Consider the following 27,752-nt stretch of genomic DNA (forward strand, 5'->3'; position numbering starts at 1 on the left):
CAGGGAGGTGGGATGGGGAATGGCCTTCTCTGAATGGGGTGGGTGGGAGGGGAACAAGACCCTTTTGCACAACTCTCTTTAAGTTTCCTTTTTTTTTTTTTCCTTTAACTCATTCTAATTTTCTGCATTGTGTTTGGGAAATAAAATGAAAAAACTTAGACCAACAGAAACTGGTTTTCAAAAAGGCAAATACACTCCCATCTGTTTCAGATGCTGCTGAGCATTTCAGCAGTGACAGATTCAAATAATAAGCTAATTTTTGGAGAAAGGATTAAAAGAAAAAAAAACTTTGTAATATTTATCACTTGCAAGCTATGTTTAATAAAGAAAGGAATGGTTTCTAAACTTGCCTGTGGTTTGTGCTTTAGTCATGGGGGGTGTGGGGAGGCAGTTTGGTGGGGGAATTTTAGGGGTAATTGGGAGATGAGCTGTGACTTGTGCTCTCCACCCACAGGGTGCCTTCCGTCTGTGCCTTCTGCTTTTGTGATAATTAAAAGCCCTTACCTACTTGTGTGTTCTCATTCCCCGCCACCTTTATGTGGAGCCAGTGTCTGTGTCCTGAAGCCACTGACTCCACTTTAGTTAGTGTAGATGAGCAAGGAAGGAGGCGGGGGAACCCAGAGGCGGGCTCCATTCTGTCCCAGGCAGAGGGGACCCTAGCTGTCTTGGACCCTCCCCATTACCTTGTCCTAGTCTGCAGAGACTGAGTTCTTGGAAATGTGCTGGTTTCTCCCGGCGGGAGCCTTCTAACAGCAGTGCACGCTGCTTTTTTTCTTTGCAAACTGCAGAATACAGTTCCTTAGTCCAAACTCCACATCATGTAAAGAACTGGAGCTACAGCTGCTGTACCTTAACACCTCATCACCCTATTCCCCCAAGTTTTCCTTTCAACATTAAGCAGATCCTAATTAATTTTTTTTCCATTTTGGTTTTTTATTTCCAACAAAGCGAGGATGTCATTTCCTCAAGGATATGGAGTTGGGGGCTGCCCTTAACCCCATGATCTCCTGCTGCATTTCATTAAAGCTGCCCATGCCCCTTCTGCGGAAGGAGCAATTGTAGAGGGGTCAGGGCCCAGCCTTGTTGGAGTCATTGGTACTAGCATCATTCTACAAGAGGACAGAAGGGACAGTGTCTGGGGTCCCCTAAGCCCTGGGTTTTAGGCTAGCCAAGACCCCGCTCCTTTTTTGGCACCAAGCTGGACAGCCCTGGAGGGAGAGATTGATTGAGGGAGAGACTGGGGCTTTGGCTTTAGGATATGGTAGAGGTAGGTGAGGAGGGACTTGGGCGACCCTGGATGCCAGAGGCCGGCAGGGGAGGATTGGGACAGAGGCATTCTTTGGATACCTAGAATTGAGGGAAACATGGGTGGGGTGCCCCACAACCTCTGTGCTCATTCTAAGAGGGATTCAAGACCACAAAAACCCCAACTCAAACTAATAATGTCCTGTCAAAAATAGAAATCAAATAGGGAGTTGTGCCCCCTGAATGGTGGGGGGTGGGGGGGGGCAAAGCTTTGGATCCAGAAAGGGGAAGATGGGTATTTGGTTGCTCAGAGGAGCAGCTTCTATGAGCTGAGATGTTCAGGACCTCTATGGCCCTGGGCAAGGAACTCAGCATCTCTGTTCCCACCTGCGCACTCAGACCACAAGAAATTCCGATTTTCCCTGGGTCAGACCTCAGCTTGGACATGAAAGCAGAAAGATTCCAGAGTGGTTGTGAGATGGAGGTGATGTCAAAGGCCTTCGCCCTGCCTCCCTGCTTTGTGGGGAACGCTTAAAGCTCTATATCTTTGGGTAAGTTCATATTTGGATCAAAAGGACATACTGGGTAGGGCTAAGAGACAAGAGTAATGGGGTTGGGGCATCTAGCTGAGCCTGGTTTAGTTTGAAGTTATTTGGTGTGTTGGGGAGCACACAGATTGCTCCATTTCTTGAGGAGGGAGAAACAGAGAAACCCCACCCTCTTCTCTTGCCCTGTGGTCAGATCTGCCCCTCCCCAGAGAGGGGCTGAGGGAACTTTGGTTCTTCCTGACTAGGATGACAGGGGCAGGTGAGGTAGATTCTTTGGTGGGAGCAGACATAATGGCCTCTGGGAGGGAGCTGACTTGCAGGGCCCTAGGCTGAGGGCGGCTGTTCCAGGGTCACCTGAGAGAGAAGGAGGTGATCAGGCCTGAGCCCCAAGACCTCTGCCTCCTCCCTACACCCTCCCATCCCTCACTGAATCCCCTCACCTGAGTGATCAGTTCAATCTTCTCCCCTGGCTTCCTTCCACTGGGAGCCTGGCCTTGGCGGCCTGCAGCTCTGTCTGAGTCAGTCTGAGGCGCTGCCCAGCACACTTGAGCCCCCTGTCTGCAGAGGAAGCTGTCAGAGAGGAAGGGTCAGCACTGTGATGTGTCCCCATCCTCCACGTAGCCACACGGGCCCAGTCCTGCATCCTGCTCCATGCTCCTGGAGACGGGGAGCCAGACCCCTCCCTTGTGTGCAGGATGACAGGGACTATCACCCACATCTGCCACCTCTGCTCTCTGCCTTGGAGCCCCAGTGCTCTCTACCCTGCTCTTCCTGCCCTCCAGGCCTCCTCCCATTCCCCCCCCTCCTCTGAGAATTGGCTCTTCCTCTCCGCCTCAGTCTCCTCTTTTGTCAAATGCGTAGCCGTGGATAGGGACTCTTTCCTGCGCTTTGGCCTAGGCCACGGGATGCAGACTGTCTTCCTAGCAGGTTCACATTCACCATACTGGCCCTTACCTATGTCTCCAGCCCAGGAGGAGACAGAGGAGGCAAACGATGAGGGCAGCCAGGCCCACGTGGATGCCCACCACCACCCCAGGCAGTGGGCTCCTCTCATCCTGGCTGCAAGGGCATCCAGCCTTGGACTCTGTGGACACAGTGCCATCTGTCAGGGGAGCTGGACAGAGCAAAGCCAGCCCCTCCTCCTGGCAGCCATGAGTCCTATGAGAGGCTGCTTGGATCCCAGGCCTGCCGCCTCCTACTAGTTCCCACTCACCAGGGGTGACCAGGGGCACATCACGCAAAGAGACGAAGCGGGCACTGCTGCTACCATCCCCATTGCCATTGAATGCCTGGAGCTTGATCTCATAGAGGGCGGCTGGCTCTGCAGGGAGCGGGAGACTGTGACAGGGAACAGACTTTCTGGGCCAGTAGGCTAAGTGTCTGGGGCGAGACTATTGAGAAAGGAGTCCGGGGGGCATGAGAATATGCAGGCCCTCACCCAGGTCTGTGTAGAGGAAGGAGCTGACACTGCTAGCCAGGAGCAGGGGTCCTTCAAAATGGGCAGCGGGCAGCTTGCGGTGAAAGAGTTTGAAGCCCTGGATGGGCCCCAGCTGGGGTGGCAGCTCCCAGGACGCCTGCACAGAGGTAGCGTTGAGCACTTTGGTGGAGAAGCCTAGGGCGGCAGGGGCTGCAGAGGAAATGGGGTGAGTTGGCAACGGCCTGGTCCACCGGAGCTCTGCAGGACTGGCAAGGCCATCACTCACTGCTGCCCATGGTGGAGGCATGGATGGATGCAGAGTCCCGGCTGGCACCCTCTGCTGAGTAGGCCCGCAAGTGGATGGTGTAGGCTGTGGCAGGCTCCAGGTCAGAGAAGACATGCTCAAAGGTGCCTTTGTCCACCGCCTCTTGGAGCTCTGGGCCGCCTGGCTCTGAGGAGCAGAGCAGTGAAGCGACTCAGCCTCCGCTCCCTCACTGGCCGCATCCCACCCCAGTGTGGACATGGAGCCCTCCTGGTGCCTGGCTGGCCCAGCAAGGCCTCCGAGGAGAGTGGGAGGGGACTGCAGAAGTTGGAGCTAGGACAAGAGGCGCACAGGGATGCACCAGAGCCCCACATGTGTCCACACGGTCTGGACATCACTGAGAGTGAAAGGAACTCGACCAGTGGACCACCAGCCGGGGCCAGACAGCTCCTGTCTACCTTCCCGCACCCACCTCCCGCAGGCCGGAGGTGCAGCACGTAGCCCACGATGTCCCTGTTGGAGGGGGGTGGTTCCCAGGACACGTGAATGGCAGAGGTGGAGAGAGCCATGGCACGCAGGCCTCTGGGGGCGGGGGGTGGCTCTGGATCCCCTCTCACCGCCAGGCGGGCACTGGCCTGGTTGGAACCGGCGCTGTTCTCTGCCACGCACTGGTAGATGGCCTCGTCCTCAGCTGAGACCCCCGCCAGCATCAGGGTGCTAGGGAGAGAGAAGGCACAGCTGCTGGGTGGAGGAAGGATGTCCTGCCCAGTGGGCCGGCCGAAAGGGCGGAGGCTGCCTATCTCAGAGCCACACAGACCCCCAGGGGCAGGGCACAGCCCTGTGTGGGCATCGCCTCTCATGGGGCAGCACCTCCTCGGGAAGGGTACTCACGGAGGGTTGTGTGGGCTTAGCATAGAGCTGGACAGGTGTTCTGGTTGTTCGGAACCTACCTTCAGCTTTTGGGCCATGGGTACCTGTTGTTGTGAGTCAGCCGAATGTTCTCCCCAGGACTCAGCACCTTCCCGTTCTTCAACCAGACCAGACGGGGCTCAGGGACACCCTGGGCCACGCAGGTGAAGATGGCACTGCTGCCGGGAGGCTTGGACAGGGACTGCGGCCACTGGACAAACTCCGGGGGAGCTGGGAGGGCGAGGGCAGGGTGGAAGCCTCCTCACGTCCTGCTGGAGCGCCCCTCCTGGCGCTGCCCCTCCCCATCCAAGTTCCCATCAGAGCACCCCCGGAGCCGCCTGGCCCTTGGGCTCACCTTGCACGAGCAGGATGCCCTGGGCCGTGCGCCGCACACGGGTCCCGGGCCGGTTGGCGGCGCAGACATACACGCCCGAGTGCTGCACCGACACGTCAGAGATCATAAGGTTCCCCGTGCCCAGGACCTGGATGCCCTCCACGCCGATGGAGCGGCCATCTGCGGGGAGGGAGGGGTCAGCGCGGGGCGGCCGAGGGTGGGGGGCAGCGGGGGGTGCGGGGGGGGGTGCGGAAGGGCTGGGGGCTGGGGCGGGACTCAGCTCACCGAGGCGGCTCCAGGAGACCAGCGGCCGCGGGTGGCCCGTGGCTATGCACTCCAGCACCGCGGTCTGGTGAACCGTGAGCGTCAGGTTCTGGGGCCCAGACAGGATCTCAGGTTCCTGCAGCAGCCGTGGGGATCCCACTGCGAGGTGGAAACAGCAGGTTGAGAGATCTGGAAACAGAATCTTGCCCCATTCCCGGTTTGCTCCCCGCACAGCCCCTTTCAAGTCCGCAGGTGACTCTTCTGGGAGCTGAGGCTGAGCAGTTGCTATTTTATTGCTGATCTATAGATAAAGAAAATGACTTTCCCAAGGTTCATGGGTAAACAACAGAGTTTAGAAGATTTGGGGTACTCAGCAGCCCCAAGTTAAACTAGTGAGGAGACAGTAAGCATGCCCCCCACCACATCTGTCTCACCCAATGGCCTGCAGCCACATCTGAGTGCGAACTGGTCCCCCAGAGCCTCCCTGCCAGGGGTAGGGCTACTGCCCTAGTTCCCTTCCCAGAATCACCCACAAAGCTGTAAGGAGATGCAGGAGGAAATCCAGGCCTGCTAAGAACTCAGCAAGCATGTCAGCTGTTGGGAGGGCTCTAAACATTTTTGACATATACTAATATTTGGATCTAAACTGCATCTTCATTTTTTAAAAACGATTAATTTATTTATACAAGAACTGGGGTACAGGCCAGAGGCACAGGAGGGTGAGAGGATTCACCAAAGATAGAGCGGGGAGCAGAAGAGGCAGACAGACCGAAAACACCGCTGAGGGGAGCAGCGGGTAAGACAGGAGAGGTCTGCTGCGCCATGTGGAATCAAACTAGTGCTGCAGAGGCTGCGGACAGCTTCACAGAGCTGTGCTCAACCTGCTGCGCCTCCAGGGAGGCTCTGCATCTTCATTTTATGCCCTCCCTCCATTTTATTAGGTTATTCAATAAACCTAACCCATCAGGTCACTCATTACTGGGGGATGCCGTGCCAGGCACTGTTCTCACACAGGGGTGACAGTGAGACATATAGAGTAAAAAGACTTTTGTTTGTCCTTTGTCTTGTCACCCCCATTTTTGTTTTGCCACTTCGCATTTTGCAAGACTTTGTTCATCAGTAACCCTTTCATAAATAATCTTTATTAAGAACTTGTGCAGGGTCTCCCTGGTGCTCAGGGGTTAAGACACAACCTATGAAGCTATCCACAGCCACTGCAGCACGAGTTCGATCCCTGGCCAGGGAGAAACCCAAATGATGCAGCAGACTCTCCTGTCTCATCCACTGCTCCCCTCAGCAGTGTATTTCGGTAAATCTGCCTGGTCTGCTCCCCACTCTGACTCTGGTGAATCCCCTCACCCCCCACACCTCTGGCCTGTACCCCAGTTTTTGCATTCATAAATAAATAAATCTTAAAAAAAAAAAGAACTTGTGCAAAATGTTATGTCTCTAAAATAAAAGTTCCTCGAGGACTGGTATAAAGTCCTACACATCCATAATTTTCCCCCTATTTAGAATATTTCATTCATTCATCCATTCATCAGCAACCAGTTGGCTTCTAACGAGCTCTAGTTCAGGCTGTGAACTGCTCTGGAATGTCCCCACCCTGGCCAAGAAGGCCGTGTTCCATCTGGTCAGATTGTTGAGTGGGGGAGGGCCTGGGCTGTGGAACCACGGTCAGCCAGCCTTCAGGGAGGCTCACTTAATCCTTACCACGACCTGTGAGGTGAGTGCTGTTCCTTCTCCCGTCCACAGATGAGCACACCAGGTGACAGAGGTTAAGAGGAAGTGGCAGAAATGGACCTCAGACCCAGATCCTGGCAGCACTGGCCAGCTGACAGAGCACACCCCTCCTGCCACTGTGCATTCCCTGAAAGTCTGGGATCCCATAGGCCGGGTGCCTCCCAGGTAGGGCCTGCTTGCCTAGTGCATGGTTTGGGGCCTCAGTTCCCAACTCCTGACTCTGGAGAAGAGCCTGCTGACCCTAGCTCCTTTTCTGGGGGGCCCTCAGTTACTGCCCGATCCTCTGCCCCAACGGGAGCTGCTCCTCTTGAAGCCCTCTGGCCACGAAGCCGTGGATGCGTTCCACCTCCGCGGCCAACAGGATGACCCATAGCTCGGCATCTGGCCAGGAGCATGGAGCTTCATGGAAGCCTGGCGTCCTGCCCTCCTGCCCCAGATGGCTGCTGGGAACTGGAAGAGGGAGGGAGGTTGGAGCACAGCCCCCCTCTTTCCAGGGCTCCCCTCCTTCCCTCTGCTCCTGGGAGGAGCCCCATCCCCACCCTGTGCTGCCAGATTCTACGTCAGTTCGCGATCAGGGACAAAACCGCCCCCCTCTTCCCCTTTCAGTCCTCATTTGAAAGATTATATATTCTTTATGACATGTCAGATGTTTTGAAAGTATTTGCGGAGGCGCCTGCGTGCTGCCCCACGGCTGGCTTGCTTGTTTGTACTGTGGGGCCCCCTTGTGGCTGGTTCGGGCCTGACGCCTGCAGACCCCTGTGGCTCTTGGCCTGCTGGGGGCCGGGGCTCCCACGCAGTCCGCTGGGCACCGGTCACAGGTTCTGCTGCGACCCTCCTCTCGCTCTGGGCGCAAATCCCCACCACCCGACTCGGGCTGCATTTGGGGGCGTCCTAGGTGTTTCAACTTCAAAGCGACTGATTCAAGGAGGGAACACTGAAGTGGGCGCACATGCACACCCGTCCTTGGGGGGCGCTGAGGTGGGCTGGCTCTGAGAATCCCACTCTAAACCCATCAAGGCTCTCACAGCCGGCCGCAGCAAGACTCTTCTCATGATGCGTTGTGCCTACCTCTCCAACAATTCCTTCTTACCCTGAGTCCTGCCCATTTTAGGGTTCGGCGACATGGAATTTCCAGCATGAACCACAATTCTCACCCTAGCGCTTCTGCCTAAGGAGATGCTACGAATGCCGGCCTGACCTGGCCTGCTTCTCTCCACGCACCTCCAACATGCAGCTCAGTACAGCTTACTCCTGAGGCCCCTGACCATCCCTTGCCCGCAGCCCAAGCCTGGGTTAGAGGTCCTGCCCTGGGTTGCACAGCACCCCTCTCCACCAGGAGCCAAGACAGAGCTGGCTCCTGCTCTCCTACCACACCCTCGCAGGCCCCCTCCCGCACCCAGGATATCCCGTGCAGTAGGGGCTCTAAATGGCTGTTTATACAAAATGTCTGTACACCCTGGGGCCTCCCTGGTGCCACAGGGACTAAGACACAGCGCTATCAAGCTGTCTCCAACCACTGCAGCATGGGTTCGAACTCCGGCCAGGGAGCTACCCACATGGTGCAGCAGACCTCTCCTCTCTCACCTGCTGCTCCCCTCAGCAGTGTATTTCAGTCAGTCTGCCTGTTCTGTTCCCCGCTCTGTCTCTGGTGAATCCTCTCACCCCCCACACCTCTGGCCTACACCCCAGCTCTTGTGTGCTCCCAGAGACAAAGTAGGGAGCAGAACAGGCAGACTGACTGAAATACACTGCTGAGGGGAGCAGCGGGTGAGTCAGGAGAGGTCTGCTGCGCCATATTGGTAGATCCCCGGCTGGGGATGGAACTCATCTTGCAGTGGCTGGCGATAGCTTGGTAGTGCTGACACTTAACCCGTTGCGGCACTAGGGAGGCCCTAAAAAATAAATCTTTTAAAAAAAGCGTCTGTACTCCCACATCAGCCACACCCACTCCAGCAGCATCCTTTCCCACACCCTCCTTAGCCAGGCACACACTCTGCTTCTCCCACTCTTGCTTACCACTCAGGGTCAGCTGGGCGTCCTGGCTGTGGCGTGTGTTGGCCACATTGCAAGCCACACAGCGGTAGGTGCCCACGTCGGCCTGGCTCACGCTGGTGATGTGGAGAATGCCACCAGGCAGCAGAGTGACCCTGAGGATGCAAGTCAGGCGTCCGTGGCTATGCCTGGCCCCTCGCCCACATCCTGCCACACTCCTGGCCAGGGGCTCACCGGTGGTTGGCAGTATTCAGGGCCGTGCCGTTGTGCTCCCAGGAAATGGAGGGCTCAGGCACCCCCCGGATCAGGCACTGGAAGCGAGCGACTCCACCTGGCTCCACCTCAACAGACTCCGGATGCTGGTGGAAGCGGGAAAGACCTAGAATACCAGGATCGCCTGAGCATCACAGAGCCAGCTCTTCGGCCCTAGCAAAGGTGTCACAGAGCCGGAGCTCCCTTCCCAGTGCCCACAGCTGCCCGTCCCACGGGTCTCCTAACTGTGCAGCCCGGTGTCTGGTGTTTCTGGGTCGGAGCACTTTGCTTCCCTCCATACATGCAAAATTATATTTATAATGGCAGTGCTATAAGGACAAATAAAATCCAGGCTGGACTCATGATTATGTAGTCATTATTATATTCTTTTCTTTCCTCTGGTTTTAAAGAATTTAGCATAAAAATATTTTCATGGTCCCTGAAAGTGCCAGAGTGCGTGCCCGGGTGTGCTGTGTCCATGGCTAGGCCGGCACTGCCAGGTGCTCTGGGGACAGATGCCTGCTTCTCTCCGTGGTGCCCACTGTGGGCGCCCTATACACAATCCCCGGCCCCGGGAGCAGCTGGGTCACTTACTTGCCAGCTGGACCCGGGCCCGTCGGCTCACCAGCCGCCCATAGCGGTTCTGGGCCACGCAGTGGTACTCGTGGGTGTGGAACGGGAGGCTCCGGCGGGAGGGCAGGGCAGCCAGATGCAGGGAGCCATCGGGCATCAGGGTGGCCCCGCTGTCATTGGTTAGCGCCAGCCCATCCCGCTGCCAGGAGATGGACACGGGCGGCTCCCCCTCCACCTGGCAGGGCAGAACCAGCGGGTGCTCCCGCACGGCCACAACGTCCCCCGGCTCCTGCACGAAGGCCAGCTCGGAGCTGGCAGCCAAGCCTGTGGGGACAGCAATGTGGCTTGGATATGGCAGCCTCGTGTGGCCCACCAGTGCCCCTTAGTTTTAACTCCCTGTCCAGGCTGGGCAAGGTACAGGAGAGAGGACTTGACTTTAAGGGGAACTTGGGATCTCAAGGGAGGAAGGACCAGGGAGGGGAGACTGTGGTCTGAGGAGCAGGCCCCGAGCTGGACGCTGTCCGGCTGGCGATGGAGACCAGGCCTGGTGGGCTGAGGGCTGTGGTGATTGATGGCCCCTTTCAGCCCGGCCCTGGCAACGGGGAGGGGGCGGGACAGGCACAATGACGAGGTCAGGGGCCTAGGCATGGGCATTGTGCTCCCCCCCACCCCAGCCCATCTGCCTGTCTGCCCGCAGGGTCAGCTTCCCAGGACTCCTGGCTCTCCCCTCCCCCTCCCATTGCAGGACGCCAGCCCCTGAAGAGGGAAGGAGCATGCTCACACGCATACACACATGCACTTGGACTGAGCATCCAACAGACCCTTCCAGACTCGGGCTCCATCCTGCACACAGGCAGGTGGTCTACAGAGGGGCCTGCAGGCTCACAGTCGCAGGTGCACAGTGCAGGGCAGCCATGCAGGGGCCCAGCGCAGCGCTGTGACCTCACCTGCATGTCCCCGACCGTCTCACCTTAAATAGGGTTACTCAGCCCCCTAAGGTCAGCCGGATGCTGCCCAGCAGATGGGGTGGATGGATGGGCAGAGTGGCCTTTGGCGGGGCGTGGGTGGGTGGACTCCAGAGCCAGCTGTGGGGGAGCTCTTGGTCCCTACCTCCCTAAGACCCTCTGCTGGCCCAGCCTGTCCTTACCACTCACTGGTGTGACCCCAGCTCCCCTTCTGCTGGCGGGGCCCCAGGACTATAGCCAAAGTCTTTGCACCCCCAGAACCTCCCTCCACACAACTCCATGCCAAACCCAAAGGCTCGCGCTTCCCGTCCCCCACCCCAGCCTGGTCCCGCAGGGTTTCTCCGCCTCTGCTCCCGTCTCAGTCTCTCTGCCCTTCCCTCCTCCATTTCCTCTCCAGATCTCCATTCCTATAGATCTTCCCCGTTTTTTTCCCATCTACCTCTTGCTCCTGGCCTCCCCCTTGCCCCCCCCCCCCCCCCGCCACCCCCCGACCCCCTGCAGCCTCATCCACTCACCCCAGTCTTGGAGCAGCAGCAGCAGCAGCAGCAGCCCCATTTCCTGGCCAGGCTGGGCCCCCTCAGCCCCAGTTACTTTCTGAGCAGCCCCGTCCCTTGCCTTCAGCCTGGGGGCTCGTGGGCGGTGGACATTCCCCACTCCACACCTGAGGGGCTCAATGTGGGGGCTCTGGCGTTGCTTTGGGGAGCCCGGAGACTGGGGGTCCAAGATCTGGGGTTGAGCCTGGAGGCTGCTGTCCTTTGCTCTGTCCTCCCTGGGCTGGGTCTCTCTCTGCTTTCAGACTGAGCCCCCTCCCCCCCATCCTCACTGTCCCCTCCTCCCAGGGCCAGGACCAGACACCGAGACAATTGGGGCGGGGAAAGAGTAGGGGGCGGAGGCCAATGAAAGCAGGGCAAAGTTGGGGGGTCAAGCCCGCCCCTTTCCCAGCCTCCAGAATCCTCTCCCAGCCCATTAGACCCACCCCTTACTCTCTCCCAAACTTTGATTGAATGAGAGTGTTCTGGGGAGTGAGGGGACATCTGCTCCCCTAAACCCATCTCTGAGATCCAGGGCCTGGACAGGGATGGTTTGGAGTCTGATTTGGGGGTCCCAGGAAGGTGTAAAGGGCCCCCACCCACCTTGTAGAGTCGCTGTCCCAGGTGCTGAGCCAGGGCCCAGCGTGGGGAGATCATCCCATTAGTTTGGCCAGGCCCCAGCAGCCCTCGCCATTCATAGTGTCACTTTCCAAAGCTGTTCTCTCTATTCTTGCTGGGACAATGGGTTGGGGCCATCAGGGGCCGGGAGGCAGCCTGCCGGCGGGAGGTGGGGATCCAGCCTGCACTGCCCCATCCTGAAAAGAAGAAAGAAGCCTAGACCCCTCCCCTAGCTGGGCTGACCATGTAAAATGTGCAAAAATGGGGGCACCCTTTGCCAAAGGAATCTGGGACTTAGAAGACTTTGAGACTTGCTATCTGCAAGACCTTCTTCCCCTACACTACAACCTCCCCACAATAAACATCTTCTAGAAAGATGAGAGAGGAAGTGTGGGGTGGGAGGTGGCTCTGCTAGGGGGACAGAGATAAAAAGCAGGAGTGGGGGATCTGGTCAGAGCACAGTGTGAGGCAACAGGCACTAGGTTTCTGCCCCCAGAAGCTCCAGCCTTGCACCTGACTCAGTCTCTCCCTGAATCCCCGTAATTTCCCCCTCGCCGCCTTTTTTTTTTTTTTTCTTTTTAAGATTTGTTTAGGGCCTCCCTGGTGGCACAGCAGGTTGAGCGCAGTGCTGTGAAGCTGTCCTCAGCCTCTGCAGCACAAGTTCAATCCCTGGCTGGCCAGGAAGATACCCACATGTCACAGCAGACCTCTCCTGTCTCGCCCGCTGCTCCTCTGGAGCAGTGTTTTCAGTCTGTTTGCCTGTTCTGCTCTCCACTCAGTTTCTGGTGAATCCTCTCACTGCCCCCCTTACACCTCTGGCCTGTACCCCACCTCTTTTATGCACCCCAAGCCTGGGCTACCCCTAAGAGAGGCTGCACTTGGGAAGAGGACCTGAAGCCTCCCCATGGGCCTTCTCTCCCAGCCCTGCACCTGTGCTGGAGCCCCGAGGAGGGTTCCCATCCCTGCCCCAGTGGCCCTCCTGAGTCAGAGCAGCCTGGATGGAAAAAGGACCACAGGCTCTGAGGCCGGGGGATATGAGCCAAATCACATATGGGCTGTGTGTCTTTGGGTGAGAAAATTTACCTCCCTGGGCCTGCATCTTCTTTAGAATGGGGGCGTCTGGGCCTCCCTAGTGGTGCAAGGGGTTAAGCACTGCACTATGAAGCAATCTGCAGCCACTGTAGCACGAGTTCGATCCCCAGCCTGCCAGGGAGCTACCCACATGGTGCAGCAAACCTCTCCTGTCTCCCCTGCTGCTCCCCTCAGCAGTGTATTTCAGTCAGCCTGCCTGTTCTGTTCCCCACTCTGTCTCTGGTGAATCCTCTCACCCTCCCTCACCTCTGGCCTGTACCCCAGTTCTTGTATAAATAAATAAATCTTAAAAAAAAAAAAAAGGTTTATTTATTTATTTATGGGTAGAAGAACCAAGGTATGCGGGGTGAGAGGATTCACCAGAGACAGAGGGGAGCAGAACGGGGGATCTACTGAAATACACTGCTGAGGGGAGCAGACAGGAGAGGTCTGCTGCTGTGGGTTAGCTCCCTTCCCAGGGATTGAAATCAGGCCTTGAAGATGCTAAGACTTAACTCCTAGGCCATCAGGGAGGCCCTGAAGCTACCAGTTTTAGGCACTATTGACTAGTTTTTTCAAGCTCTGAATAGCCATAGGAATCTCAGCAGGGGTTGGAGGAACCAGTTCAACTTTGGCATCTTTCCAAAACGTGGCCTCTTAATTGAGGCTTCCAGTAAGTCACAGAAGCGTTTACCAGGTTATGGACAAATTGGGCCATGGTTCTAGAATTGAAAGTCCTTTTTTAAAAGTCAGGAATAAGGTCTATAAGCTACATTTGGTTGTTATATCTCTCAAGGATTTAATTGAGAACAATCCCCCCACCCCAAGTTAAAATATCATTGAGATGTTGAAAAGACTGAATACATTTTCTGGCAGAATCTCCTATTTTCCAGATTTGATTTTATTAAATCAAATCTATTTTCCTGTTTGATTTCATTAAAACTATTCCTCTACAAAAGAATGCTGGTCTGGAAACTTGGTTAAGGTTAAGTTCCACTTACAGGAAAGTAAACGTATAGCTGGGTCACGCTGCATGTCTTCAAGAGGGACCCATGTCTCCTTGTCCCACTCAGTTATTCCGAGGTTGATTTGGGGCTTCAGCTGCTGAGACCTGATCCTTCCGTTGCAAAATTCCCCGACAGCCTTTCACTAATAGTTTTATGCAGAGATAATTGTTTGACTCTAGTGTTTCCTTAGGGGTTACAAAATGGTGATTTTCTAACTCTATCATTACTTTCTCATTTATTAATTGGAAGTCCTCTATCAAGAAGAATTTTTCCTCATTAACTAGGAAAATTTGGTAACCCTGAAATACAGCTGACACAGGAAAGAAGGGACACATGCTTAGGTCTTTCTTTAATTGCCAGTTTTCAGAGCAGGGAGTTCAACGTATTTCTTTCAATGTATTTCTATCTTGCTCCTTATCCTCCTGGCCCCTTTGGTATCCCTCTGAACTGCTATCCTTTTTATATTCAATGTATTAAATGCATTCATTAATCTTGCGGACATTCAGCTTGCCTTATCTCAGGGAGGGGGGACTCTGCGTATTTTTGCTGTAACCCCATTCTTTGGTATCTGTTTCCTGGCACAAGAAGCCCCAAGGCTGAGTATTTCCTGACTTAGACCTGGAATCAACCTTTCCTCCAAGGAGCCTGTGCCAGGACATCTCAATGCTGTCCTATTGTTCTTTGTTTCTCAGCTTTTCCAGAGCGTCTACAGTAGATACACAAGTGGCCAGTAAGCACATAACAAGATGTTCCACATATGAGCCATCAGGGAAACGCGAATCAAAACCACAATGAGATATCACCTCACACCAGTAAGAATGAAACACATTTAAAAAAAAACTAACAATAGGGGCCTCCCTGGTGGCACAGGGGTAAAAGTCTCAGCACTGTCAGACTATAACCAGCCACTGCAGCAGGAGTTCTATCCCCAGCCAGGCAGCTAACCCATAAGGCACAGCAGACCTCTCTCCTGTCTTGCCCTCTGCTCCCTCAGCAGTGTATTTCAGTCAATCCACCTGTTCTGCTCTCCACTCTGGCTCTGGTGAATCCTTTCAACTCCTCACCCCTGGTCTGCACCCCAGTTCTTGTATGCAAAAATTAAAACAACAACAACAAATGCTGGCAAGATTGTGGAGAGAAAGGAACCCTCTTACGCTGGTGGTGGGAATGGTCCGACAACTATGGTAAGCTGTGTGGAGGACCTTCAAATTGTTAAAAATGAATCTACCATATGACCCTGCAAATCCACTCCTAGGAATCTACCCAAAGGACACAAAAACATTAATTTGAAAGGCAACCTGCACTCCTATGTTTATTGCAGCACTATTTACAATAGCTAAGATAGGAAACAACTTAAATGCCCAAGAACAGATGACTGGATGAAGAAGATGTGGTATATATATCTAGTGGAAACCTACTCAGCAATCAAAAAAGATAAATTCATGCCATTTGCAGCAACATGGATGGAGCTGGAAGGGATTATGCTCAGTGAAATAAGTCAGAAGAAGGGTCTCCCTGGTGGCACAGGGGTTAAAATCTCAGTGCTATCAAGTTATCACCAGCCACTGCAGCACAAGTTCTATCCCTGACCAGGGAGCTGACCCACAAGTCACAGCAGACCTCTCCTGTGTCGCCTGATGCTCCCCTCAGCAGTGTATTTCAGTAGATCCACCTGTTCTGCTCCCCACTCCGTCTCTGGTGACTCCTTTCTCTCTCTCTCTCTCTCTCTCTCTCTCTCTCTCTCTCTCTCTCTCTCACACACACACACACACACACACACACAACATCTGCACCTCTGGCCTACACCCCAGTTCTTGTATGCATAAATAAATAAAAACAGATCTTTAAAAAAGAGAAAGAAAGAAGTCAGAAGGAAAAAGAAAAATATCAGATGGTTTCACTTCTAGGAGAAATATAGGGAAACCATACAAGGGGTCACACAAAAAAGTTAAACCTAGCAGGCAAACAATAAGTCTGAGACTTACAGCAGGGGAGGGAGGGAGATTGGTTAAACCCAGGAAGAAAAGATCACAAAAACCATGATGATGGTTCACGGGTGATTTGGTGGTGGGAATTTTATGGGGATAACATCTGAGGGGAGAAATCAAACATTACACAAAAATGACCAATGCTGTAAAAGAAATAAATAAAAGAGGGGTCTCTCTGGTGGCGCAAGGTGTTATGCACAGCACTATGAAGTTATCCATACGCCTCTGCAGCACAAGTTCGAGTTCGATCCCCGGCTGCCCAGGGAGCAACCCACATGGTGCAGCAGACCTCTCCTGACTCATCTGCTGCTCCCCTCAGCAGTGATTTTCAGTCAATCTGCCTGTTCTGCTCCCCACTCTGTCTCTGGTGAATCCTCTCACTTTCCCACACCTCTGGCATGTAGCCCAGTTCTTGTATGCATAAATAAATCTTTCAAAAAAGAAAAATGAAATAAATAAAAGAAAGTACTGCTACATGTCATAACATGGACGAATGTTTAAAATCTTATGCTGAGGGGCCTCCCCGGTGGCGCAGCGGTTGAGCGCTGGGTTGTGAAGCTGCCGGCGACCTCTGCGGCGCCGGTTCGATCCCCGGCTGCTCCCCGGCCACCTGAGGAGGGTCCCACATGGCGCGCGGACCTCTCCTGCCGCCCGCTGCTCCCCTCAGCAGTGTACTTCGGTCCTTCTGCCTGCTCTGCTCCCTGCTCTGGCTCTGGTGAGTTCTCTCACCCTCCCGCGCTTCTGACTGTACCCAGTGCATGTATAAAAAAAAAAACAAACAAACAAACAAATAAATAAATAAAATATGCCTCTATTAAAAAAAAAAAATAAAATAAAATCTTATGCTGAGTGAAAGTTATCAGATACAAGAGGGTCACATATCATGTGATTCCATTTATTGGAAATTTCCAGCATAGCTCGATCCAGAGACAGAATGAAGATTGATGGTTGCCAGGGGCTGGGGTTATGAGAAGCTACTTATGAATAAGGGCTTTTATTTTAATTTTTTTAAAGATTTATTATTTATGCATGCAAGAACTGGGGTGCAAGCCAGAGATGCAGGGGGTGAGAGGAATCACCAGAGACAGAGTTGGGAACAGAACAGGCAGATCCACTAAAATACACTGTTGAGGGGAGCAGCTGGTGAGACAGAGGAGGTCTGCTGTGCCCTGAGGGTTGCCACTCTGGCCGTATTAGAGGGAAAGGATGTCCTGAGCTAATCCCATACAGGCTTTGTGGACCCCACCCCCACTCCAGACCAAAGCCATAAGGACATTGGGAAAGACAAATCCTGTCACCACCAAAGGGAAGGTGGCTGGGACCTGAGGGTGGAGTTAAGCAGCCAGGGTTGGTATAAAAAACCAAACACGTGGGCCTTGGGGTCTCTCGCTCTGTCACTCGCCTCCTGGCTCCATGGCTCCTGGCTGGCGGCCAGCTCTCAGAGCGCCATCCAGATCGGCGGATCGGGTAGGAGTCATTTAAAACTTTGTCTCCCACTTTTCTCCCTGAGCTGTACATTTCCTCATTTCCCCTTCCCTTGTAAATAAACCTTTTATTAACCTTTCGCGTGTGCCTGCAGTGGAGTATTGATAAGTCCTTTTAAGCGCGCGGGTGAGGACCCACAGTCAGGCACCCCGTTTTGTATGGGGGCTACCCTATAACAGTTGGGGTACAAATTCATGCTGCAGTGGCTTCAAATTGCTTCACAGTGCTGTGACTTAACCCCTTGCACCACCAGGGAGGCCCAAATAGGGGCTTTTACTTGAAATGTTTTGGAACTAGGGGTAATAGTTGCGTTATGGTGAATGTACTGAATGTCGCTACTGTTCACCTTAAAGTGGTTTAGTTTATGTTATGTGAATTCTACCTCAACAAAATTTTAAAATAAAAAAAGAATAAAGTGTCAATAAGTTACAATACGAATGAAAATTAAAAACCTCACTAAGTAAAAGTTAGACTGCAAAGACCACAAATTCTATGACTCCACTGATACGTCCAGAATAGACAGATCCATAAAACACAGAAAGCAAATTAGTGGTTGCCAGGGATTGGGATGAGAAGGGAATTGACAGTGACTACTAATGAAAAGGAATTTATATGGTGGCGATGAAGAAAATGTTCTAAATTATATAGTACGTATGGGTGCAAAACTATAAATACACTAAAAAAAAAAAAAACAACCACTGAACTTTACACTTAAAGTGGGTGAATTTTATGACGTGTGAATTACATCTCACTTAATGATTTTCTGCTCTGTGCTTGACCCCCCCCCACCCCCGAAGTCCAAAGGAGAGAAGCTCAAGAAGTCTGGCCTCGCCCCTCCCTCAGGGATCCTGGGGCCGGGGCTGGCCTTTCTGGGACCACATTGATGATGGTGTGCGCTGTTAATTTAACTCTTGAACCACCACAGGTTCTTGTCCCAAGAAGCTGTAAAAAGGAATTCGCAGACTTTTTAGATAAGTAAGCGGAGAGAAGCAACTTTTATTCAAGAAAGTAAGAAAAAGGGCCTCCCTGGGGGCACAAGGGATTAAACACAGCACTATGATGCAATCCACAGCCTCTGCAGCACAAGTTCCATGCCTGGCCAGCCAGGGAGCTACCCACATGGCGCAGTAGACCGCTCCTGGCTTGTCTGCTTCTCCCCTCAGCAGTGTGTTTTGGTCGGTGGGGCTGCCTGTTCTGCTCCCTGCTCTGTCTCTGGTGAATCCTCTCTCCCTCTCTCTCTCACACGCGCGCGCGCGCACACACACACACACACACACCCCTCTGGCCTGTACCCCAGTTCTTGTATGCGTAAATAAATAAATGTTTTTTTTAAAAAAAGTAAGAAAAAGTTTACTTAGAGGACAACGAACAAAAGCAAAGACTCCAAAGCAGCATTGCCAAGGAGGGGCAAAAAACTCTGTTATGGGCCTGTGTCTAGGGGATACCTGAACCCTTTTTTTCTCTATTCTGAAATCTCATCACCCTATTTTGTGATTGGCTCTTCCTTCTAGCGGCTGTACTCCTCCGGGCAGATGTGCCCATTTCCCCAGCCCTTATCTTAGAGTGTCTTTTTTTACCTCCCCTGTCCAAGATCTCGTAAAATTTACGGTCCCAATTAGCCTCAGATTTTAGCCTTAAAATTTACTGCCCTCATTAGCCCTCCTGAATTTCTCTGCTGTTATCTCAGAGGCCTCTTTTAACTCTCCCGAAGCCCCTGCCCGCGCTGTCCCCGAAGCTGCCTCATTAACCCCACCGTGCCCCGGGGCTCCGCGGGCGAGGGCCTGGCCCCCCCCTGCAGGCTGCAACGCCCCGCGCGGGTTGGTCCCGCCTGCATGGGCGCCCCGGCCCTGCCCCCGGGGGCCGGACCTTCGCGAAGGCGCCGCGCCCCGCCCGGCCCCCGCCGGGGGTGTGTGGGGGGGGGCGCGGGTGTGCGGCCCCCGCTGCGCCGCCCCTCGTCACCCCGTGGGCTCCCGCGGTGCCCGCGGCCCGCTGCTTTCTGCCCCACTGCACCAGGCACCCCCCGGGGGGCGCTCGACCCCCCCAAAGGAGCCTCTCCCAGAGGAGCCTCTCCCCTGCGCCTCTCTCCCTCCCCCAGACACACAAACAGCCTCAAATAACATCTATTGAAGGAATGTGCGTGGAGTGCTCCCATAAAACGACTTGTGGACACCGAAATTTGCGTGTCCACAGTCATGAGATGTTCTTCTGGGTTTTTTCAACCACGTGAAGATATGAAAACCATTCTTAGCCAGCTTGCTATAAAAACAAACACCCAGACCGCGTGGAGGGACTGCTGCCCCAAGGCCACCCTACTTCATGGTTCCTGTATTTGCCAAGGACAGGGGACCTGAATACCGGGGGAATCCACAGACCAAGCCGTGATTTGAGGTCCGGCTGAGACAATTCTCTGGTTCCACCACCTCCTGCTCCAAGGCCAAACCACCCAAGTGGCTTTCTTCCAGTCTCTGAGAAGGAATTCAGCTCCTGGGTGCCAACCCATCACATCTTTGCAAATTCTCTCTCAGTTCCTCTGAATTTTATTTAAGTGGATTTTAAATTTTATTTATTGATTTATTGATTTTGCATGAAGAACTGGGATGTAGGCCAGAGGTAGGGGGGTGGGAGTGGGGTGTGTGTGTGAGAGGATTCACCAGAGACAGAGTGGGGAGCAGAACGGGCAGATCTACTGAAATACACTGCTGAGGGGAGCAGCAGGTGAGACAGGAGAGGTCTGCTGCACCATGTGGGTATCTCCCTGGACAGCCGGGAATTGATCTGGCGCTTCAGAGGCTTCGGACAGCTTCACAGTGCTGCACTCAGACCGCTGCGCCACTGGGGAGGCCCCTAGGTGGATTTTTTAAAAGCTGAATTTTGAAAACTAAATTCTTTGAAGATGTATTTTCTTTCTTCTTAATTGTAGTAAATGGAAGCAATTCTTTTCCATCAAAAAGTCTTAATTTCTACCACTGGCAAGAGCCTCTGTGTCAAAGCTGCTTCATGGAACAGAGGCTCCCCTGGAGGACGCACCTCCCCTGCCACCTGTTGAACAGAATCCCACCTCCTGGCTGTCCTTGCTAACGTGCACTCAAGCACAGGTATAGCGATGCTCTGTAGACAGTATGTGGCTCACATGTAATGCTAAACCTCCTAGCCGCCACATATACAAAAGTAAAAATGGGGCTTCCCTGGTGGTGCAAGGGGTTAAGACGCAACCTATGAAGCTGTCCTCAGCCTCTGCAGCACAAGTTTGATCCCCCAGCCGGCCAGCAAGCTACCCATGTGGCGCAGCAGACCTCTCCTGGCTCACCCGCTGCGCTGCTCAGCTGTATGCTTCGGTCAATCTGCCTGTTCTGCTCCCCATTCTGTCTCTGGTGAATCCTCTTACCACCACCACCCCCACCTGTGGCCTGTGCCCCAGTTCTTGTATGCATAAATAAATAAATCTTTTTTAAAAAAGGAAAAGTGAACAAGTGAAAAGTAAAGTGTATTTTAACATATTTTATTTAACCCAATATACCCAAAATGGTTTTATATTGCTTACATGTTGAAATGCTAACAAGGGGATATTTAAACTTTGGGCAGGGGGTACTAAGTCTTTGCAACTTGGTGTGGATTTATATTTACAGTGCCTCTTGCTTCAGACTAGCCAGCGTGGCTCGAGGCTGCTCTAATGGACAGTGCAGATTTGGATCAAATGAAACAGCCAGACTGTAGGGGCGGGAACTTGGTCTGGTTACATTGTGAAATGGCTTGGCCTGACTGTGGGTGCTCACCTGCGCTTACAAGGGACTTATAATGAGACTCAACTGCAGGCACACACAAAAATGCTAATAAAAGGTTTATTTATGAAAAAGGGGAAAATGAAGAAAGGAATAACTCAGCAAGAAAGAGAGAGAGAGAAATTGGTGAATGTGTCCTACCAGTTCCACTGAGCTGGACCCCTAACAGCACGCTGAAAGATGGCGAAAAACCCTACATGTTCTGTACCAAGCCTGGCTGCTTAGCTCCACAATCCTCGCTTCTGTGGGATGACATTATGGGTTCTGTAGTCCTTGGTGTCTTGGCTCTCCTTGGTCTGGGGTGGGGGTCGCGTCCATAAAACCCATTTGCAGAGTTTGTTCAGGACATCCTTTCCCCCCAACAGTCTGTGAGTCCGAAAGGGGGAGGTGGCTGTTCAGCTCACAGTTCTGGGAAATCAGGGCAAGTTTAGGTTGTAAGAAGGCAGTGGCAGGAGGTGCCCCCTCCAGCCAGGTGAGGCACCCATGCCCTTGATGGAGGATAAGGATTGAAAAGTTGGAAAGGAGGTGCCACAAGACCAGAAACCTGGCTCACACAATGCCAGGAGCTGGAGGTGGGGATAGAAGGGATTAACATAACAACATATAGGAACTGAAACATAACATATAGGAACTGAAAATTGCAGGCACCAAGGCACAGACTCAAGCATAGCATCAGGGTGCAGTTAGAGAGTCATGGGGTGCAGACCAGGGAGGTAGAGATATGGAGAGGGAGGGCCACTGTAGAATCTCTGGTCTCTTTCAAATTGTACAGTTATCCAAAATCAACAACCAATAAGCCACTCCACAAAGGAATGAGCCTCTCCCAAAGAGAAAACTGTATCTGCAGTCTCTGCAGTGGCATGGGCAGCAGTCTGCCTGTACAGGCCAGAGGTGTGCCTGTGCAGAAGCTCCTCACCACCAACTCTCTCCCTCCGCAGGGCAGCAGCCTCCTGCCTGCCGGTGACCAGGGCCTGCAGGGGCTTCTCTGCACTGACTTCCCTCAGCGGAGGCAGCTCTCCTCAAGGCGGCCTGCCGTGACCATGCAGGCCTCTCTCAGCAAACCTGTTCCTTTCAGGGCAGCTCTTTCTGCCCGCTTGTGTCTGTGCAAGTGTCCCTTTCCTTCTCTCCCTTTTCGTAATCAATCTGCCCTTCTGGATAACTAACATCTCTGTCTCATGGAGAAACTTGCCTGGGAAACTCGCCAGTGCTGCTGAAAGGGAAACTGGTGAAGCTTTTCCCAGAGTGAACCCAAGGACCCCACTCTTCCAACCCAACATCTCCAAAATGACTTCACCCCCACCCATACTGCACCTGTGGCCTCTTCCCCAGCTGGATCAGAGAAGAGCAGAACAGGCCAATTTCCTCACTGTTGGGGGGTGGGGTGGGGGGTGGGGGGGGAGGGGAGGTGTGCCTCCACCAGCCTGTGGTGCTGCTGCAGTGGGTTTGCTGCAGGAGGGTTGCCCATGGGTGTGTCCCTGACCTCTCATGGAGGTCAAGGCCTTGGAAGATGGGGGGAAAATCCTTGGCAAAGTAGAAAATGTTTGGACCTACAGCTTAAAACAAGAGAGGCCTCGTTCTGGGAGAAGCAGTCTCATCATTTCAAGCTTTTAGATGATACACTTTTATTTCTTTTTTAAAGATTCATTTATTTATGCATAGAAGAACTGGGGTACAGGCCAGAGGTGTGGGAGGGTGAGAGGATTCACTAGAGACAGACAGTGGAGAACAGAACAGGTGGATCCACTGAAATACACTGCTGAGGGGAGCAGCGGGCGAGACAGGAGAGGTCTGCTGTGCCATGTGGGTAGCTCCCTGGCCGGGGATCAAACTCATGCTGCAGAGGCCGCCAATAGCTTCATAGTGTTGAAACTTAACCCCATGTGCTACCACGGAGGCCCGAGATGATGTTTTTTGAGGCCTGATCCAGGGCTAAGAGGGGGCCTTTTTCCCTTCGGTTCCCCTCCCTCCTGCCACCATGAAACACATACACTCTGAGAGGCTTCTATGAAACTCTCCCAGAACCTGAGAGGCCCTGACCTGGGTTGTACTTTTGGGAAGCTATAAGATCTGGGTGATCTGAGTTAGGGGGGCTGAGAGGCCCTGCCCTTCCCTCACTGACTGGCTCACAGAGAAAACTACGAGGGAAGAGGGAAGTTGAGAGCACCCTTTTCCCCAAAATCAAACCTTGCTTATTGCCTGGCTGAGACGCTATCCACACCTGAGTCTGTGGAGACGCTTGGCTGGCCATGGGGCCGCGTCCTGTGCCTCGGCTACCCAGACAGAGAGGTGGGGGCCAAGCCCTCGGGGGTGAGACAGGGGTGGACGCACAGGTACCCGCCAGTCACCAGGGTCGCTTCAAGGACCCTCTGGGTCACCTGAGTGGAAAGACACTGAGACCCAGACAGCAGAGACCCACTGGGTCAGGCAGGAGTGAGTGCCAGCAGCTCTATGCCAGGAAAAAATGTCAGCAGGCAAAGCAGTTCCACAGACAGGGAAGACCAGCACTGCAGGTCAGAAGACAGAGCCACACCAGCTCTGGACCCATTTATTTACAAAATAATGATTACAATCTGGTATAGAAAAGACCCCGACTTCTGCTGTACCCCTGTAAATAACCCCACCCCACGGAGTCCCTCCCACTAATGCCTTGGCTGCGGAAGACTCTCAGATGCGCAGGTCCCCGGCCAGGAGGGCGCCGTATCGGGCAGGGGTGAGGGGCAGGTAGGCAGCGCCCGCCTGGTCCAGAACGTAGAGCGGGTCCGACAGTGCGCCTGGGTCAAAGCCCTCCTTTGCCATCCGAACCTTCTGCTGCTTGAAAGTCTCTGTGGTGGCCAGAGACTCCTGGGGAGAAGGGCAGGAGTGGGTGGAAAAGGAAATTTTGCTAAGGGGCAGGTCTGGGGACAGGGGTTTTGGTCAGGGTTGAGGGGCGGGGGCGACAGGGAAGAGAAGGAGCCAGGAGGAGGGGTGCAGCAACGACTGGGTGACCAGCGGTCTGGGCAGGAACTGCTTTCTTTCTTTTCACATGCATGATGTGGGGGTCCCCTTTGTGGGAGCCAGGAACTGCTGAGATATCGGGGGGCGAGGGGCGGATTACCTGGAGCCTCAGGAATCGAGGCCGGGCATAAGGCGGCAAGTTCTCACAGACGTGGGCGAAGAGCTGCACGAGGTCCAGGGAGTGGGGGGGCCGCAGAACCAGGGCTGCCATTCCAGCCCGACCTTCATGCCCTGATGGGTGTGGGGGGCAGGGTCAACCCGGGCAGACCACTGCTGGGCCTTGTGTCCCCCGAGCCCAAGTATTAAGCTCAGGGTGGCGGGCTGGTGCCTCCCCACCTCCCGTGCCCGGGCACCTGGCACAGCGACTCCGTAGACGTTCACCTCCTGGAGGAAATCCAGGGCCTCCAAGACCTCCGCCACCTCCGTGGTGGCCACGTTCTCCCCCTTCCACCTGCCAGAGAGCAGGGACGGGAAACTAGGGGGCAGGGGCCAGAGCCTTTTGAACTTGGTGGGGAGAGGGGTCAGGGAGCCCGGGGCGGGTCCCAGGGAAGCGGTGTTAGGTGGCAGGAGAACCAGCCAGCGCGGACGGGGCGCGCGGAAGGCGAGATGTCTGGGGTGGGCACCTGAAGGTGTCTCCGGTCCGGTCATGGAAGCGAAGGAAGCCGTGGGTGTCGCAGACCAGCAGGTCCCCCGTGTTGAAGAACAGGTCCCCGGGCCGGAACACGTCCTTCAGCAGCTTCCCGCGGGCCAGCTCTGCGCCCCCCGCGTAGCCCAGGAACGGGGACTGCGGGCTCACTGGGGCCACCATCAACCCGGGCTCACCTGACAGAGTCGCCGGGTCAGGCTCCTGCCCACCCCGAGCCCCCATCCTCCCTGGGGCTTTGCCATTCCAGCCCCCCCACCACCCTGGCCTAAGCACGGACCTGCAGGCGCGGCCACACAGTGCCCCTGGGTGTCCCGAATCGGCTCCCCTGTGGTGACATCATAGCGAATCAAAGAGAAGGGGAAGACATGCTGGGGGAAGGGAGACCCGGCCCTGGGTCATTTCAGTTGCACAAGGTCCTGCCCCACCAGCCCCCTGTTTTTCCAGGGGGTCTCCTTCCCGCCCACCGCCTCACCTTGTAAAGCCAGGAAGCCCGGCCCACGGCACCCCGCTGTCCTGTGTAGTTGAAAGTGGCCACGTTGCCCTCCGTCAGCCCATACGTCTCCAGCACCTGCAGCGGCCCAAAGCGCTGCACGAACCGCTCCCAGGTGTCGGGGCGCAGCCCACTGCCCACGGCCAGGCGGACCTTATGTGCCCGTTCTGCCTTGTTCTGGTGGGGGGTGGGCAGAGCTTCAACACCAAGAAGTCCACTCCCAAGGCCAAATCCTTTTCCCCTCTCCCCAGAAGCCCCTTCCACGGCCACTTCCTTTGGCGGCATGGGGGGGGGCGCCCCGCCATCCCAGGCTCCTCCCCTACCCTGACCTTTTCTCTTCTCTGCTTCCTCTCCCTCCAACGCCCAGACAAGCATCCCCGCCTGGTCTCCCACCCACGGCCCATCTCCGCGCCCCAGGACCTGCGCCCGCGCACCGGAGGCTGGTTGACGAGGTATCGGCATAGCTCCCCGATGTACTGGAACACCGTCACCTCGTGCTGCTGGCAGTCCTCCCAGAACTGACCAGCTGAGAACTTGGACTTCAGCACCACTGTGGCCCCTGCCAGAGCAGGGAGGGGAGGAAGGAGGTGAGGTCCTTCCGCGACACTAGCCCTCACAGCAGTGCCGTCCCTGGGACTGCCCCACACCGTGAGCAGGCCAAGGTGGCCCCTCATTTTCCCACCCAGGGCTGGGAAAAGCTAATGGCCCTGGCCCCCTTCCTCTGCAGTCTCTGCCCAAAGGACTCCGGAAGCACCCCCAGCTAAGCACACCACCTAGTAAATGCTTGTGGGAATGACATTGCTGGGGGCCTGAATGGAGGTACTGACCAATACCCAGGCAGCCCACAATGCCCAACAGGGAGCCAGACATGTGGTAGAGAGGAAGGGCCAGGTAGATGACATCCTCTTGGTGGGCACCACACAGCTGGTAGAATGCTTGGCACTGCAGGATCTTTAGGTGACTGATCCTCGCAGCCTTGGGGAGGCCTGTGGGGTTGTAGGGGGGACAGCAGGGAAGGGTGTGAGCTCCCAGCCCTGCCTCCCTTGCCCCTGCTGGGCTTCCCACAAAAAGATGCAGAAGCAAGACTGAAGCTGAGCAGGGAGCGAGGTTGCCAGGAAACGCGGGAAGTTTGGGAAAGATGGAGAAATGGAGAAGTTAGGAGGGCTGGTGAGCGGTGCCTGCTGGGACCAGCAGTCTTTCTGGGGTGGTCCGGGAGCCGAGGTCACAGCTCCTGTTCCCTGGTCCCTGCCTTACGCTGCCTCAGTTTCTGGCTGCTGCGTCCAGCCCTCACCTGTGGTGCCAGAAGTGAAGATGTACAGACACGTGTCCGTCATGCTCTGCGGGGCGGACAGGTACCCTGGTACGGGCCCATCCTCTTCCGCCAAAGCTTCCGCCAGCAAATCGCCGATTCCAGCAGGATGGGTTCCAGGGCCTGCAGCCCACAGGTGAAGCCCCATGGCTCTCAGAGCCGGCAGGTCAGGCTCCAGAGACTCCAGAAACTCTGGATGGGGTGGGAAAGCACAGCTCGGCGGCTCTACCGCTACCCGGACGCCGTCCTCGCCCCTCAGCCCGTCAGTGCACTCCGCCCTCCACCCGCGCTGCTCCGGGCGAGGGGAGAGGGCTTGGGCGTCCCATCACTGCTGGGGGCCTGGAGCCCAACTCTGAGAATCCCCAGGGGAACCAAACACCCCCGATCTAGCTCTTCGCAAGCCCAGAGACTCACGTCCCCTCCGGGCTCGGAACCGGCGAGGGTCAGTCCGCCCTCGGCGCCCGGCCCCTTCTCGCCCCCGCAGACACGCCCCTTTCCGTGCGCCCCGGCCTTACCTGGCGCGAGCACGAGCGCGCGCGCGCCGCAGCTGCGGAGGCAGTGCAGCAGGGGCCCCCGGCGCAGGGCGGTGGGCACGAAGGCCGTGCGCAGCCCGGCCTTGGCCAGCCCGAACCAGAGCCACAGGAACTCGGGGCTGGCGGGGAGGAGCAGTGCCACGGTGGCCCCCGGTGCCAGAGGGGCCGCGGCTTCTCCAGCTCCGGCCGCACCATGTCCTTCCCGCTCGGCCCGCGCCTCGCCGCCTCCGGCCGCCGGGCGCCCATCGCGGCGCGCCGCCCGCTCGCCCTCCTCGCCGCTCGCCTCGACGCCGCGGGGCCCCGCGTCCCAGCCCCGCGCGCGCAGGAAGGCGCGCGCCGCCCGGTTGCTCTGGCGCTCCGCCTCCGCGTAGCTGAAGCGCCGCGCGCCGTGGACGAGGAAGGTGTGCGCCGGCCGCTGCTGCGCCAACTGCGCGAGGCGCCAGGCCAGGCTGCAGCCCCCCTCGGGACCTTCCGGGTCGGCGGCGGCCGCGGCCAGGGCGCGCGCCCGAAGGGCCTGTTTGCAGCGTAGTGCGCGCACGGCGAAGGCCAAGTCCGCGGCGAGCCAGCGCAGCTGCGGCCAGAGGGGCAGCCTGAGCAGCAGCAGCGGGAGCAGCAGCAGCAGGGGCAGCAGCAGGAGGGCGGCCATGGTGCCCTCTTTCTTGCCTCGGTCCCGTCTGGCCCCAGCCGCTCACAGCCAGCCCCGATACTTCCGAAAAAGTGGGGCCGCTCGCTCTTGCTCTTAGACCTCTCCTTTCCGGGAACGCGCGTGCGCCGGCACACGCCCCTTCCCACCCAGCC

At 55.5% G+C, this 27,752-nt stretch overlaps 2 protein-coding genes across 3 annotated transcripts; both read right to left on the minus strand.

Annotated features, from left to right (window-relative positions):
* Positions 1-299: 299 nt before the first annotated feature.
* On the minus strand, positions 300-11,304 carry LOC119236845 (immunoglobulin superfamily DCC subclass member 3-like). Of its 2 annotated transcripts, XM_037500797.2 has the most exons (14): positions 11,020-11,304; positions 9,561-9,863; positions 8,949-9,093; positions 8,739-8,869; positions 5,001-5,138; positions 4,737-4,895; positions 4,447-4,612; positions 3,945-4,189; positions 3,497-3,661; positions 3,232-3,420; positions 3,007-3,114; positions 2,748-2,877; positions 2,234-2,363; positions 300-2,147 (listed from the first exon to the last, which is right to left on the minus strand). In XM_037500797.2, the coding sequence occupies exons 1-14, from the start codon at positions 11,057-11,059 to the stop codon at positions 2,118-2,120; spliced, it is 2,079 nt and encodes a 692-aa protein (XP_037356694.1). In that variant the 5' UTR covers positions 11,060-11,304; the 3' UTR covers positions 300-2,117. The 2 variants fall into 2 exon arrangements, with proteins under 2 accessions (XP_037356694.1, XP_054547438.1); XM_054691463.1 differs by lacking the exons at positions 300-2,147; positions 2,234-2,363 and having other exon boundaries at positions 2,744-2,877.
* An 11,173-nt stretch (positions 11,305-22,477) lies between these two features.
* SLC27A3 (solute carrier family 27 member 3) lies at positions 22,478-27,652 on the minus strand. Its single transcript, XM_037500221.2, has 10 exons — positions 26,937-27,652; positions 26,404-26,613; positions 25,940-26,098; positions 25,547-25,671; positions 25,095-25,289; positions 24,900-24,990; positions 24,600-24,798; positions 24,330-24,427; positions 24,077-24,207; positions 22,478-23,823 (listed from the first exon to the last, which is right to left on the minus strand). The coding sequence occupies exons 1-10, from the start codon at positions 27,598-27,600 to the stop codon at positions 23,647-23,649; spliced, it is 2,049 nt and encodes a 682-aa protein (XP_037356118.1). The 5' UTR covers positions 27,601-27,652; the 3' UTR covers positions 22,478-23,646.
* Between the last annotated feature and the right edge of the window lie 100 nt (positions 27,653-27,752).

This window comes from Talpa occidentalis, unplaced genomic scaffold (genome assembly GCF_014898055.3).
Source record: "Talpa occidentalis isolate TD23 unplaced genomic scaffold, MPIMG_talOcc4v2.1 talOcc4.9, whole genome shotgun sequence".
Lineage (NCBI taxonomy): Eukaryota > Metazoa > Chordata > Mammalia > Eulipotyphla > Talpidae > Talpa > Talpa occidentalis.

Coding starts and splice junctions, on each gene's coding strand:
- LOC119236845 (XM_037500797.2), bottom strand. CDS start 11,059: ATGGGGCTGCTGCTGCTGCTGCTGCTGCTCCAAGACTGGG. Junction 3,421..3,496: donor TGCCTCCACCATGGGCAGCA/GTGAGTGATGGC, acceptor TTTCCTCTGCAG/CCCCTGCCGCCCTAGGCTTC. Junction 2,148..2,233: donor AGATTGAACTGATCACTCAG/GTGAGGGGATTC, acceptor CTTCTCTCTCAG/GTGACCCTGGAACAGCCGCC.
- SLC27A3 (XM_037500221.2), bottom strand. CDS start 27,600: ATGGCCGCCCTCCTGCTGCTGCCCCTGCTGCTGCTGCTCCCGCTGCTG. Junction 25,290..25,546: donor ACCTCGTCAACCAGCCTCCG/GTGCGCGGGCGC, acceptor ACCCCCCACCAG/AACAAGGCAGAACGGGCACA. Junction 24,799..24,899: donor CTGTGTGGCCGCGCCTGCAG/GTCCGTGCTTAG, acceptor CGACTCTGTCAG/GTGAGCCCGGGTTGATGGTG.